This window comes from Psammomys obesus, unplaced genomic scaffold, assembly GCF_907164565.1.
Source record: "Psammomys obesus unplaced genomic scaffold, mPsaObe1.curated_primary_1811, whole genome shotgun sequence".
Taxonomy (NCBI): Eukaryota; Metazoa; Chordata; class Mammalia; order Rodentia; family Muridae; genus Psammomys; species Psammomys obesus.
In genome coordinates, this window is record NW_026596134.1 from 336,168 (window position 1) to 349,260 (window position 13,093).

The 13,093-nt window shown below is 50.1% G+C and overlaps 1 protein-coding gene across 1 annotated transcript; it reads left to right on the top strand.

Annotated features, from left to right (window-relative positions):
* The first annotated feature begins 2,458 nt into the window (after nucleotides 1-2,458).
* On the top strand, nucleotides 2,459-6,683 carry Gpr132 (G protein-coupled receptor 132). Its single transcript, XM_055593251.1, has 2 exons — nucleotides 2,459-2,486; nucleotides 5,548-6,683. The coding sequence occupies exons 1-2, from the start codon at nucleotides 2,459-2,461 to the stop codon at nucleotides 6,648-6,650; spliced, it is 1,131 nt and encodes a 376-aa protein (XP_055449226.1). The 3' UTR covers nucleotides 6,651-6,683.
* The last annotated feature ends 6,410 nt before the right edge of the window (nucleotides 6,684-13,093 follow it).

The window sequence follows — 13,093 nt, forward strand, 5'->3', positions numbered from 1 at the left end:
GACAGACCCAGGGATTGTTCTCTTCTCCTGGCTCTTCCCACTTCAGCACTTAGCTCAGGCATTCATGTGGCCTAGTCCAGCCACACTCTGGGAAAGGCCTATGTCTTGGAGCATAGGGTCATTGACTCACGCCCCTTCCTATGGAAGAAATGACCTAGTTGTTGAAAGATGTCCGTAACAACTGATCTGGCCAGGGACCCTCGGAGCTTAGACAGGACAGGGGTCCTGAGCAAGACCCTTTTAGAACATAGAAGACTGACAAGAAAGAGAAGTGTCAGGGAGCCTGGCAGGTTAGGAAAGGGACAAGCCTAAAGCATGATGTTCTCTGAGAACAAAAGACAACGACTAGAGCACAAGGTCAAGAGCTGTGTCACAGCTGGGGGCACCCAAGACCAGCCATGGTGAGGGGCCACATCACAGTGTGGGGATTCAAGAGCTCCCCATCCTGGTGTCCCAGCACAGGCTGCTCCTGCCTGAGCCTCATGGCTGACCTCCTTTGATGTGGGTGTTGATGCCCCGGGGTTTTGGGACATGACCCAGATGTAGATACTATAGCCTTGTGTTGCCCTAATTTAGGGCAGTTACTCCCAACCGTCCACTCTATCTCTCTGGCCAAGCTCTGTCCACAGGTGACAGGCTTCACTTGTAGCAGGGACAGTTTCCACCAGTGCATTCTCATCTCAAGGGGGAAGTGATCGTCACGTTTCTGTTGAGCCCTTGCTTCCTCTGGCTTCTGCAAAGTGGCTGAACCCTGAGCACCACCCCCTTCCTCATTCTCAAGGCTGCCAGCTGCTTAGAATGAGCACAGTGCAGCCCCTGCAGAGGACAGAGCTGTCCTAGGCTAGCTCTGCCAGCTTTCCAGAATGCTAACTCGATCTGCAGGGAAAGGCCTCTCACTGCTCTGACTCTGCGGCTCCAGGCCCTGGTCCATGCCATCATGTGGGTCATGATTAGCGGCATTTTGAATTTGGAAGGAAAGGAAGCTTGCTGCCTCAGATGTAGAGCAGAGAGTGGCCAGCAAGCCTTTAAAGCTCACAGACCACTCAGGCCTGAGACCCAGAGGGATAGTCAGACACCTGTCCTGGTGCTCATCAGGTCAAGGCATGTTGGGGTAATGCAAGGAGCCTGCTGACAGACGGTGCTTGGCAATGGTTCTTCTTGGTCTTGCCTCTAATGTGTGCTGAGCCATTACACTTCTTCAGAGGTCAGTGAACTCTGTAATCTCAGGTGGATGGTTTGGCTTTCTGTTATTTCCAGTTTTTAGAAACACTTGAGAAGGAAGCATGGAAGCTGGGAACTGGTACCTGACTTGTGAGGCTCCCTACCTGGTATGGATGTCTTGGGCTCAGCTCCACTTGGACTGGCTTCCACCGAATTTCAGTGTTCACTCCCAAAGGCCCAGTGTACTTTGGGCAGATTCTGTGGCTGTCTGCCTGACTGAGGGACAGCCATACATGTTAGGGGAGCAGGTGGGCTGGATTTAGTGAGGAACTCTTTCAGGCCCAGTCCTGCCCTTCACTTGTAGGCCTGGGGACACAGGGGTGTTGACAGGCCTGAGTTGTTCCTTGGGCTTTGGGGGCACTGGCTGAGACTTCTCTAACACTGAGGATGCACTGAACATCCTTTTTAAAAGCTCATCACCTAGGTGACATAGGGCCTGTTTCAGAAGCCTCCCCTCAGCCACAGAGGGAAAGGGTCCTCCGGATTCCTCAGTCCACAGCTTTATGTGCTCATAGGATCTTCCTTGTCCCCTTTATATTGTTGATGTACTTACTTATGGCTTTTGGGTCAACACACTTAACATTTTAGGTAATTATTTAATTAGGAAAAATTCCCTACGAGGAATTTTAGCAAATTAAAAGTTAAACTTTCTTCAGGTTGGAAACTGACTGCAAAATTGGGCTCTGAAATGTTTGTACCCACTGGCCATCCCACCGTGTAGCTTCAGGGTGCCATGCCTTAGTGTCCAATCCACTGACTTAGTTGTTTTTGCCAACCTGATAGGCAGACAGACAAAACAAAGAGCCTTTCCTCATGCTTATTTTGCATTTCTCGGCTGACTGGGAGCGTTCCCTCTATGTAAGCTCACGCACCAATAGCTTTTCCAACTATATCTGACAAATAACAGTTTTTACTGTGGTATCCAGGGTGGTGCTTTGAAGCCCATTGGCTTCTCTGGTACCCGGATGTCTCAACTGGGTTACCTTTTGTTGACTGTGGGATGCTCTAGAATCTTTGTTGAATGAGTCAATCCGTGTGATTTAATCTGGGATTGTAGGCATGCAACACCATGCCTGGCTGGCTGGCTGGCTGGCTGGTTGATTGATTGGTTGGTTTATTGTTGTTGTTGTTTTTCTGCATTTTCACCTAAATTCATTTCAAATTGTTTTCTCTTCAGGTCATTTTAAGCTGGAACCACATTCACAAGGGGGTCCCCAGAGCGCACATAGGAGCCACCATGAGATCGGAACCCACCAGTGCACCAGGTGAGAGTCGCATTTGACTTAGACATTTAAGAAGGCCCACAAGAATTCCCATGTGGCACACTTGGTCTCACCAGTAAAAAGTTAAGATGCAGATTCCTATAATAAAAACAGACTCAGAGATGCTCCATCAAGACGTCAAGATGCAATGGGCTGAGCATGTGGCTCAGTGAGTTAGAGCTCTTGTCGAGCATGAAGCCATGGGACCAATGTCCACCAGCACATACAACCAAGTATAGTAAGTGGCACATGCTAGACCATGTGAGACCATCCTGGCCCAGAGACTGCCTCAATCAATCATCAATCAATCGAAGTAAGACATACTCATTTCAAGTGCTAGAGAAAGTCAGGCGCAAGAGTGGGGGCCATTTGGCACTCTGAATGTATACTTCCTGGGAGAGTGACAAGTGGTGAGTCACGAGCCATCTGGTGTCCTAAGAAAGCCGTTGGGAGGCCCCAATAAGCAGTTGACCAGGAGCTTCCCATGATTTTCCCTGATGCCACCCTCCTCACCCTTCTTTTCACTGCAGAGGCTCCTCCTCATCCCAAAGAGGAGTTTCCAAGGTAACCTGCAGGGATGTGGGGTTGTGAGGACCCCACACAAGTAGCAGTTTTAACTGTGGTGTCCAGGGTGATTCTTTGAAGCCCATAGGCTTCCCTGGTGCCCGGCTGTCTCGACTGGGCTACCTCATCCGCAGATGGAGTGTGTCGCAGAACCTAGTATCCACAGTGAAGATCCAAAGGCTTATGTGGGCCTGAGCATGTGGCAAAGGGACAGAGCCACACCAGGATGTCTGTAGCTAGACAGTGTGGTGCTGGGAAAGGCCACAGGTCAGTCCCTCATCGCGTTTCTTGCCGCTTTCAGTAAAATTGTGTGGTGTATAGGTGGGGTGAGGTGGGGGACAGAGATGATTCACTGGAATCAAGCAGTGAAATAGAGACAGGGCAGGAGGACAGAGGTGTGTCTGAACCAGGGAGTGGGAACAGACTCCCATGCCTGCCTGAGGGTGCTTTCACAGTGGGAGGAGAGCTGCCCAGGTAAAGACCAGTGTAAACATCTAGACACCAGTAGCTGCCACCCCTCACCTTCACTGCCCGCTGGCCCCACACAGGTTCCTATGCCAAGATTTGGCACTGGGCTCCAAGGCAGCTCACCACTCCTGGAACCTCAGTCTCGCTTTCTCTATCTAGATGTGATAACAGCATGCCCCTGAGTGGTGAGCAAGGGCACCGAGACTGTGGGAAGGTGGCACCCCACACCCACAGTCAAAAAGGAAGGGAAAAAAAAAGGCAGAAACTGGCTAGCCCTGAGCTCTGTGGGTAGGGCGGTCAAGCAGTGGAAAGTAACACAGACTTCCTCAAGAGTAAACAGAGTGGCCACGTGACCCAGCAAGCTCGCTTTGGGATATTCCCAAGAAGAAGACAGCAGGGACAGAAGTCAACGAACACCAAAGCTCACAAAAGCATTGTTTATAATAACTAGTCCAATGGTGGCAAGCAGCCTAGAGTCCAAGCACACAGGGCAAACTGTAAGGTGTGTGTGTGTCCACTGTGGAAGGCCTCTCTGCATGGAGTGTCTTAAAAAGAAGAGATGTGGTGGGCGCGGTGGCCTACACCTGTGATCCCAGTACTCAGGGAGGCAGAGGCAGGTGGATTTCTGGGAGTTCAAGGCCAGCCTGGTCTGCAAAGCTAGTCCAGGACAGCCAGAGCTACACAGAGAAACCCTGTCTCAAAAAACAAAAACAAACCAACCCCCCCCAAAAAAAACCAAATGAAACAAAAAACAAAAGAAGAAGAAGAAGAAGAAGAAGAAGAAGAAGAAGAAGAAGAAGAAGAAGAAGAAGAAGAAGAAGAGGAAGTTCTGACACATCCTACGATGTGAATGAACCTCGAGGACACTACATTCAGTAGAATAAATTTACACTGAAGATGACTCCATCTGTTCAAGGTTCCTCTACAGAGTCAGGGAGAATGGGTGGGAGGGAAAGCGGGGTCAGTATTTCTAGAAGGGTTCTGGTCTCCAGGCTGAGAAGAAGCTGGAGGTGCACAGTGGTTGAGCTCAGCACAGAGGATGTACTTGGTGATAATCAACTGCATGCTGGGTAATGACTCGGAGGGAACATTTTGTGAGATGTGTGTTTCATCACGATCTTAAAGAGGAAGCCTGGAAAATATATCATTGCATAAGAAAGCATTAGGCTCTGTGGTTGGGGACAGCCACCTCTGGACAAGAGGCCCTCTCCTGAGGAGCAGTACAGTTCTCAGCTGACAACGTACGGCCAAAGCGGTCCTTCTGGAATCCATCAGGCTGAGGATTATGATGTGGGCAGCGGAGGTCCCAGGGAGTCTGGGGCAACTGCCTGGGACACCCAGAGCCATGCCAGCATGTGGGACACAACGTTTCTCTGGACAGTTGGATGTCTGTGTGGGTGGGTCAAGGGATCAACAGGTCCTAGAGTCCTGGGGGAGGTCAAGGAACCAGGACACTGCGTGAGCCAGCACATGCTGAAGGTTTCTCCACCAGATGGCCAGTGGCCAGAGGGAAAGGGTGTAGGGAAGAACTTGTCCTCCACAGCAGCCTGGGGTTGATGTCTGTCCCAAGTCTCTCATCCTGCAGAGTCCCTCCAGCTGGAGTCTTTTGAACTCCTGGTATGTCTAGTCTGGAGTCTGAGAAGCTTCTCTTTTGTTTATAAATTTTGTTTATTAGTTGTGTGTGTATGTTGGTGTGTGTGTGTGTGTGTGTGTGTGTGTGTGTGTGTTTGTGTGTATGCTTGTTTGTATGTGTGTGTGTGTGTGTGTGTGTGTGCAGCAGGCATGCATGCGCCACAGTGCATGTGTGTGAGATTCGGAGAATAACTTTCAGGAGTTGGCTCTCTTCTTCTACTGTGGGATCCTGGGACCAAACTCAGTCGTGAGGCTTTGCAGCAAGTAGGTTTTCCCCGCTGAGTCATCTCTCCAGCCCTACCACCACCGAGCTTCTCACCTTTTCTTGGTATTATAAATCTCCCTGGAGGGGGGTGTGTTCCAAAAAACTCCTACCCACCCTGTCATTTCTGTCCTGCAGGAAACGCCACCCTGGGGCTCATACTTCAGGCGTGTGCCTCGGTCACACGCCACCCACCCTATGATGAGAGCAGAGTGGTGGTGGTGCTGGTGTACAGCGCTGTGTGCATACTGGGCCTGCCGGCCAACTGCCTAACTGCGTGGCTGACGCTGCTGCAGGTGCTGCAGGGAAACGTGCTGGCCGTCTACCTGTTCTGCCTGTCACTCTGTGAGCTGTTCTACATCGGCACGCTGCCGCTCTGGATCATCTACATCCAGAACCAGCACAATTGGACCCTGGGTCCACAGGCCTGCCGAGTGACTGCCTACGTCTTCTTTTGCAACATCTACATCAGCATTCTTCTACTGTGCTGCATTTCCTGCGACCGCTACCTGGCGGTAGTCTACGCTCTGGAGAGCCGAGGCCGCCGCCACCAGAAGACGGCCATCATTGTTTCTGTGTGTGTGTTTGTTCTCGTGGCACTTGTCAACTACCCAGTGTTTGACATGAAAGTGGAACGCTCCTGCTTTGAGCCCCTGGGGATGGATGGTAAGATAGCCAACTACCATTACCTGCGTTTTACCTTTGGCTTTGCTGTCCCTCTTGGCATCCTTGCATTCACCAATCACCGGGTTTTCAGGAGCATCAAGCTCAGCATGAGCCTGAGCGCGGCACAGAAAACCAACGTGAAGCACTCAGCCATCGCGGTCGTCACCATCTTCCTGGTCTGCTTCGCTCCATACCATGTGGTGCTCCTCATCAAAGCTGCCAGCTTCTCCTTCTACCGAGGAGACAGGCTCGCCGTGTGTGAATTTGAAAGAAGACTATACACAGCCTCTGTGGTGTTTCTGTGCCTGTCCACAGTCAATAGTGTGGCTGACCCCATCATCTATGTGCTGGCCACAGACCATTCTCGGCAAGAAGTGTCCCGAATCCACACAGAGTGGAAAAAGTGGTCCACAAAGACAGATGTCACATACTTAAAGGACTCTGAGGAGATACGCTCACCCACAGCTCTCACAAGCACCTATACCTTCCCTGACCCCGTGCACCTTCCAGGATCACAGCCAGCCAAACTGGGCGTACTGTGTACGCCAGAGAGACTGCCTGAGGAATTCTGCTAAGCCCCACTCTTCCTCAGGGGAGGATGCTAAGCCTCAAAACCAGGGCCTGTCACATATCCCTGGGCCTTTGAGCTACCATCTGGGGTGTCCCCAGCACTGTAGATGCCTTTCTGGAAGATATGCTGCTAGTCTTTCCTTCCTAGGGCCACCAGCTCTGTAAACATCTGTTTCTCGGATGTCTAGAAACTCCAGGCTCTCCTGGGTGGAAAGTGGCAGCGTGCTAGGGGCACCTGTCATACCGCTAGGCTGCCAGGGATTCAGGGAGCATGCGGCTGGCAGGAGAGTTCTTCAGCAGCAGCAGGAGCTTGCTCTACAGGGCTCCCAACAGCCATCAGCAGGTCACTTGGCCGAGCACTGGGTGTACGGCTTGATCTTCTATGCTTTCCTGCATTGCCCAGTGGCTGCCACAGTGCTTCCTGGGGATCCCCACAGAGGTGGACATGAACTGCAGTCAGAGTTACCATCACGGTGCCTAGGGGCTGTCTGTATACAGCCAAAGAGCCATCGGGGACTGAACTCCAACCCTGAGGGCTCCCAACAGGGTCTGGTCTTATAGGGAAGCCATGGGACATGGCAGCCCGTTGCTCCGGCTGCTAGTAGCCCCATACATCCTCCCCAGCGACCCCTCAACCATTTACATTAGGAAGTGCCAGTGGACACCAGGAAGTGGTTGCTGCTCTTCATAGCTGCTACCAGATAAGGCAATATTTGGCATCTGGCATGCCTTTCTTTGCCTTGTAGCTTCTGGCCTTGGCATCACAGGGAAAGTAGTGTGGGGATCCTGAAGAGGCAAGTCAAGAGCAAGCCCACCTCTACCCCATTTTCTCCAGTGTTGCCTTAAATCCCAGCTCTGGCATAAGAGGTCTTGTCTAGGCTGAGTCATACCCGTGCTTTTGTTAGCTACCTCACTGGGTCACCACTATTGGGACTGACCTCCCCCCCCACACACACACAAGAGTGTACTTGGAGTACAGGAGCCCAGGACTCTGAGCTTGGCAGTCCTCGGAGCTGACGCCCGTGAAGCACACACATCACAGAAGATGCTCAGAAATGACACCTGAGGTTAATTTTTGTTCACTGTTGTAAGAAGTACTGATAATAAGAACACAAAAATAGAAGTTGATCCTAACTTCTTTTTGCTATTGCTGCTTTTTTTTTTTTTTTTTCCTTCAAGAGCACAAGGTTTTCTGGAGCTCAGACTCACTAAATAACAGAATAACAGAGAATGCCCTGTTGTCTGGTGATCTTCTTGTCTCCACCTCCCAAGGGTGGGATTGCAAGCATGTACCACCAGCTTCTGGCTTTCTCTTTAGTGTTTTCTTTTTTTTTTTTTTTTGTTTGACTGATTTTTTTTTCATGGATGTGTGGGTGTGTGTTGGTATAATGTTCTTGTGGAATGTATGCAATTTACCCTTGTTCATTCACATGCTGATTTCTCTACCCCACTATCTGGTTTCAAGCATTTTGATGCTTAGTCTAAGCATCACCTGGCTCAAGTTTGTGTAAACATGCCACCATTTGTTCTCTGTATTGCCAAAAAAACAACCAGCCAGTGCTGAGCAATGGAGAGAACAGGGTGGGACATCCTGGTCCTGAGGGGAGGAGAAAGAAGGAATGGGAGGAGAAATCTGAGAGGAGAGGACCAGGAGGCATTAGGAGAGATGAACTGGATCTAAGATGTGACTAAAAGCAAGAATAATGTGGGAAATTCGAATGGGAGGAAGCTATGCAGGCATGGAGGTTCAGGATGGAGTAATTATTGCCCAACATTGTGCCCTAGGTTAATTAAATAAATCCTAGTGTCTGTGTGGTGATTTGGGTATACAGCTGGTTTAAGAATAACTGTTGTTTAACTAAAAGACAAATCAATAATAAATATTAAAGACCATCAACAAGTGTGTTTGAAGACCAAAGGTTAACACCTAATATCTTCCTTTATTGCTCCCCACTTTGTGAACTGACCCATTTTTGCAGCCTCTCTGCTTCCTTTTTAAAACAAGACATTCTTACCTCTGTAGGTACACATTTTTCCTCTTGGAGGGCCAAACCTAACAAAAGAGGTGAGCCCTTGGAACATGGGGACCAGGACCAGGACCTCTGAGTGTAAAGTGGTCGCAGTGAAGGGCAGACAGGTGGAACAGGCTGTGGGTCTTCAAGGTTCTGTACTGCCTTTGACAAAGTGACACCAAACAGCCTCCCATTCCCATACCTGTCCTCCAAGTACAGCAGAGGGATAGTCGTCCTGCTGTCTCCAAAGCCCTAATCTGCCCTGACTCTATCCTTCCTCCATGGGCCCCAGTGCCCTCTCCAACCCTTCTACCTGTCTTAGCCTCTCCCCTCCCTTCAACCTTAGGGCTCTGATGTCACCCCGGACCAGCACCCTGGAAACACAGTATCATTGGAATGCATGGACCCTGTGAGCTGTCCTGACAGTCTCTGTGAGGAAGACAGGTTATGAGGAAGGAGGTCCTGGTGATTCCCAAGTGGCTCCAACACTTGTGAGTTGTTCTTCTCAGCATAACCCAAGGTCAAGAAAAATACACGTGGTGGAAAGGGGCTAAATGAAAGATCAGTGGGGTCCATTTTACTTATGACAAAAGCATGTATTCTTGAACAACTAAGGAAGATCTTTTTAACTAGGCTGGGATTTCCCACTTTTGCACAGATGATGGACTGAACAACAGACATTTTCATTTTTTACCAATGAGCTAACTCTCCAACCGGGAATCCCCACTTCAATGACCTCTCAGTGAAGCAACTAAAATCAACAGTCAGGGAGGCTGGAGACAGACAGGAGGATGGGGCCATGAGGACAACCTGAAGGGGACCGGAAGAGAGCAACCTGAAGTAGGCGTGTCTCTGGAGGGTCCTGGGATCGAAGCGTGGGACAGGCAGGTGAAGTTAGAACCTGTGTGCTTGAGGCGACTCAGATGGACCTGGGCAGTCTGGACACTGGCCCTCTGTACAGACAATTGTCTTGGGCTTCCCCGCCTTGGAGACAAAGCATAGCACTTAGCAGGAAGGGTAGTGCTTCCCCAAAAGGGAAGAAGCCTACAAAACCTTCCACCTTCCATGGGCCAGGTCCATACAAGAATGTACCAGGCTATAAGCCAAGTGCCTGTTGCATGCTGGGCTGTGGAGCGCCTGGCCCTGCCTTCTGAACAGTAGAGAGGTAGGCCTGTCCCTGTTAGCGTGAGGAGACAGCTGAAGGGCTGGTGGGAGGGGTTTGGGGAGGAAGAGCTCAGCCCCATCCACCTAGCTTCTGACTATTGTGTTTTTTTTTTTTTCCCTCTCATACCATCAAAGGTCATGTCAGGGTTCTGTCATCACTGACCACAACCCTTCAAACACCATCTGACTGTGGAAACTTCCTGGATTAGCTGAGTGGGAAAGATAAATCGCTTCCTCCACCACTTCAGCTGCATTCATTGCTTATTCATTCACTAATTTACTCACTCTTTCGCTCATTCATTTTCCATTCACCCACAAATGCAGTTACTCCCTCCCTCTTTCCCTTTCTCACACACCAAAGCCTCTCCCCTTCCCTCCCTCTTGCTCACTCTCTCCCTTGCTCATCACTCCCTCCATCTCTTGCAAACTACTGCTCTCTCTTCTCCCCTCCCTCCCTCCTTCCCTCCTTCCCTCCTTCTTCAGCCTACCTACTCCACAAAGTGCCCCTGTGTAGCCCCTCCCACATCAATCACTAGTTAAGAAAATGCAGCTGGCCATGGTGGCACACACCTGTAGTCCCAGCACTCAAGGAAGCAGAGGCAGGCAGATCTCTGAGTTCGAGACCAGCCTGGTCTACAAAGCGAGTCCAGGACAGCCAAGGACACACAGAGAAACCCTGTCTCAAACAAAACAAGAAAAGAAAAAAAAAATGCACTGCAGACTTTCCTGATCTTATGAACACATTTTCTCAACTGAAGTCCTTCTTCTGGAGTGAGTCTCCTTTGTGTTAAGTTGACATAAAACTAGTCAACACGACGAGGAAAGTGACAGTTCTGAGGGGCCACTCCAGTGTCTTGAATGCCTATATCTTCAGACCCTCCTCACAGGGCTACCTCGGGGACACGCCTAGTACCTGCCACTGCCCACGCATGAGGGTCCTCACTGTGGATCAGGGAGCAGCCACGTGTGGACAGCTAACCGCTCACGACTTCCCACTCTCCGCAAGTGTTCCACATACATTCCACCGGTTCGAGGGGCCCTCCGGGATCCCCGAAGTTTTCATCACTTACGCATGCCCAGATGTTGAAAAGCTATCAGCCAGGACTTCGGCGAAGTTCAGGGGTGAGTGCTGTTTAGTGGGTACAAAGCCTGGCTCACTTAACGCTAGATGAGAAGCAGGTGTGTGCACCTGGCCTTGCAGAAGCGCAGGGTTAGAGGGCAGAGAACAGGGGCTTGAACGTGTCCAGTTGTGGGAGCCTGAGCGGGCTCTCCCGTTGTGGGACGCTGCTCCTCCGCCTCTCACTGTGGGCAGAATCTGGCCACGCCAAGGGGATCCTTGGTGGATAACCCATAGAGTAGCTGCAAAGGCCTGGTGGAAATTCTGGACTTTGTGCCTAGCCTGGCACCCTCCCGAGGTTGGTGAAGGACCGGCTCTGCCCTTGAATTGTGGAGGCCAACCCCTAAAGGCCTGAAGAGCTCACTGAGGAACTCATCAGGGGTGGCTCAGTCCACAGTGCGGAGACTGTCAACTCCCGAGAGCCTGAGAGCCCACGAAGTCTACCAGACCAATGAGGGGCGGTTCACTCTGAAAAGGTCAGTTCTACTCTCTCTGTCTCCGTTTCCTCAGTGATATCTGTTCACAGGTTTCTAGAGTGCTGGTTGAGGTATGTAAATCCCACAGTTAAGCTGAGCCTTGTGTAGAGTAGGGATGTAACAATAAAGCTTCCTTTATGCCAGCTTCCTTGCCCCAACACAGAGACTCCTGGGAGGATACGGAATTCATAGAAGAAAAGGTGCCCCTGTCCCCAGTAATGGACCTCCCCACCAATGGCTGGTGTTCCATGGAAACAGAGGGCTTAGATTTCCCATGTCTCCAGTTGTGCTGGCTAGTTTTATGTCAGTTTGACAGGAGCTAGAATCATTCTGAAAGAGGGGAATCTCAGCTGAGAAAATGTCCCCATCTGGTCAGCCAGTTGGCAAGCCTGGGTACATTTTTTGCGGGGGTTGATCATTGATGTGGAAGGCCCAACTCACTGTGGGCAGTGCCCCCTGCTTGGGCTGGAGGTCCTGGGTGCTTTAAGGAAGCTGGCTGAGCAAGGCATGAAGAGCAAGTCAGTAAGCATTACTCCTTCAAGGCTTGTGCTTCAGTGTCTGCCTCCAGGTTCCTTCCTTGAGTTCCTGAATGATAGACTACAACTTGTAAATTAAAATAAACTCTCTTCTCCCCAAACTGTTTTAGTTTTTCATGCTGTTTTATCGAAGAAATAGAAACCTCAACCAAGACAGGAATTGGTACCAGGTTGTGGGGCTGATAGCCCTGCCATGTGTTTTATTGTTGTTGGTTTGGTTTGGGTTTTTCAAGACAGGGTTTCTCTGTGTAGCCTTGGCTGCCCTTGAGTCACTTTGTAGAACTCACAGAAATCCGCCTGTCTCTGCCTCCCTGAGTGCTGGGACAACAGGCATGTGCCACCACACTTGACTATTCTGCCAAGTGTTTGGGGTAGGAAGTTAAAATGGAAGCATTTTAACTTTGAGCTGGAAAAGCCACTAAGTACTCAGAACTAAGTGGACTGTTCTGTGAGATCTTTTTTTTTTTTTTTTAAGATTTTCTTTATTTATTTATTATGTATACACCAGATCTCATTATAGATGGCTGTGAGCCACCATGTGGTTGCTGGGAATTGAACTCAGGACCTTTGGAAGAGCAGTCAGTGTTCTTAACCTCTGAGCCATCTCTTGAGGCCCCTGTGAGATCTTAAAAGGTTAGAAAATTTAGAAAAAAATATGGGAATTGTTTCATTACCATCATCACACAGCAGCTGGGCCAAGGCAGTACCTCGCACAAGTCTTTAAGGAGGCACTGGTGTTGCAGACATCATGAAGTCATGGGTTGCAGCTGAGGCCTGGCACTGAGTGTCAGGGCTGGGGTCCCCAGAGAGAGATCTGGAAAGGCTATTGGTAAAGGTGCAGGCCAGGTGCAGAAGAGACCCTAACATTTGGAGAAGTCAGCACCATGGGATGACCTCCAAGGACAGCAGCAGATGTGGACCAGAGTTGGACTGAGCCTGGATTTGTGTCCCGTGGCAAGCCCTGTGGATCCCAGGACACTGTGAGTCCCAGAACTCTGGTGCTGATCTGTATACTGTTGGGCTTTGGTTTTGTTTTTATTTGAATGTAACTGTATCCTGCTTTTTCCTTCTTTGAGAAAAAAGTATTTAGCAGCTGCTTCTTCTTCTTCTTCTTCTTCTTCTTCTTCTTCTTCTTCTTCTTCT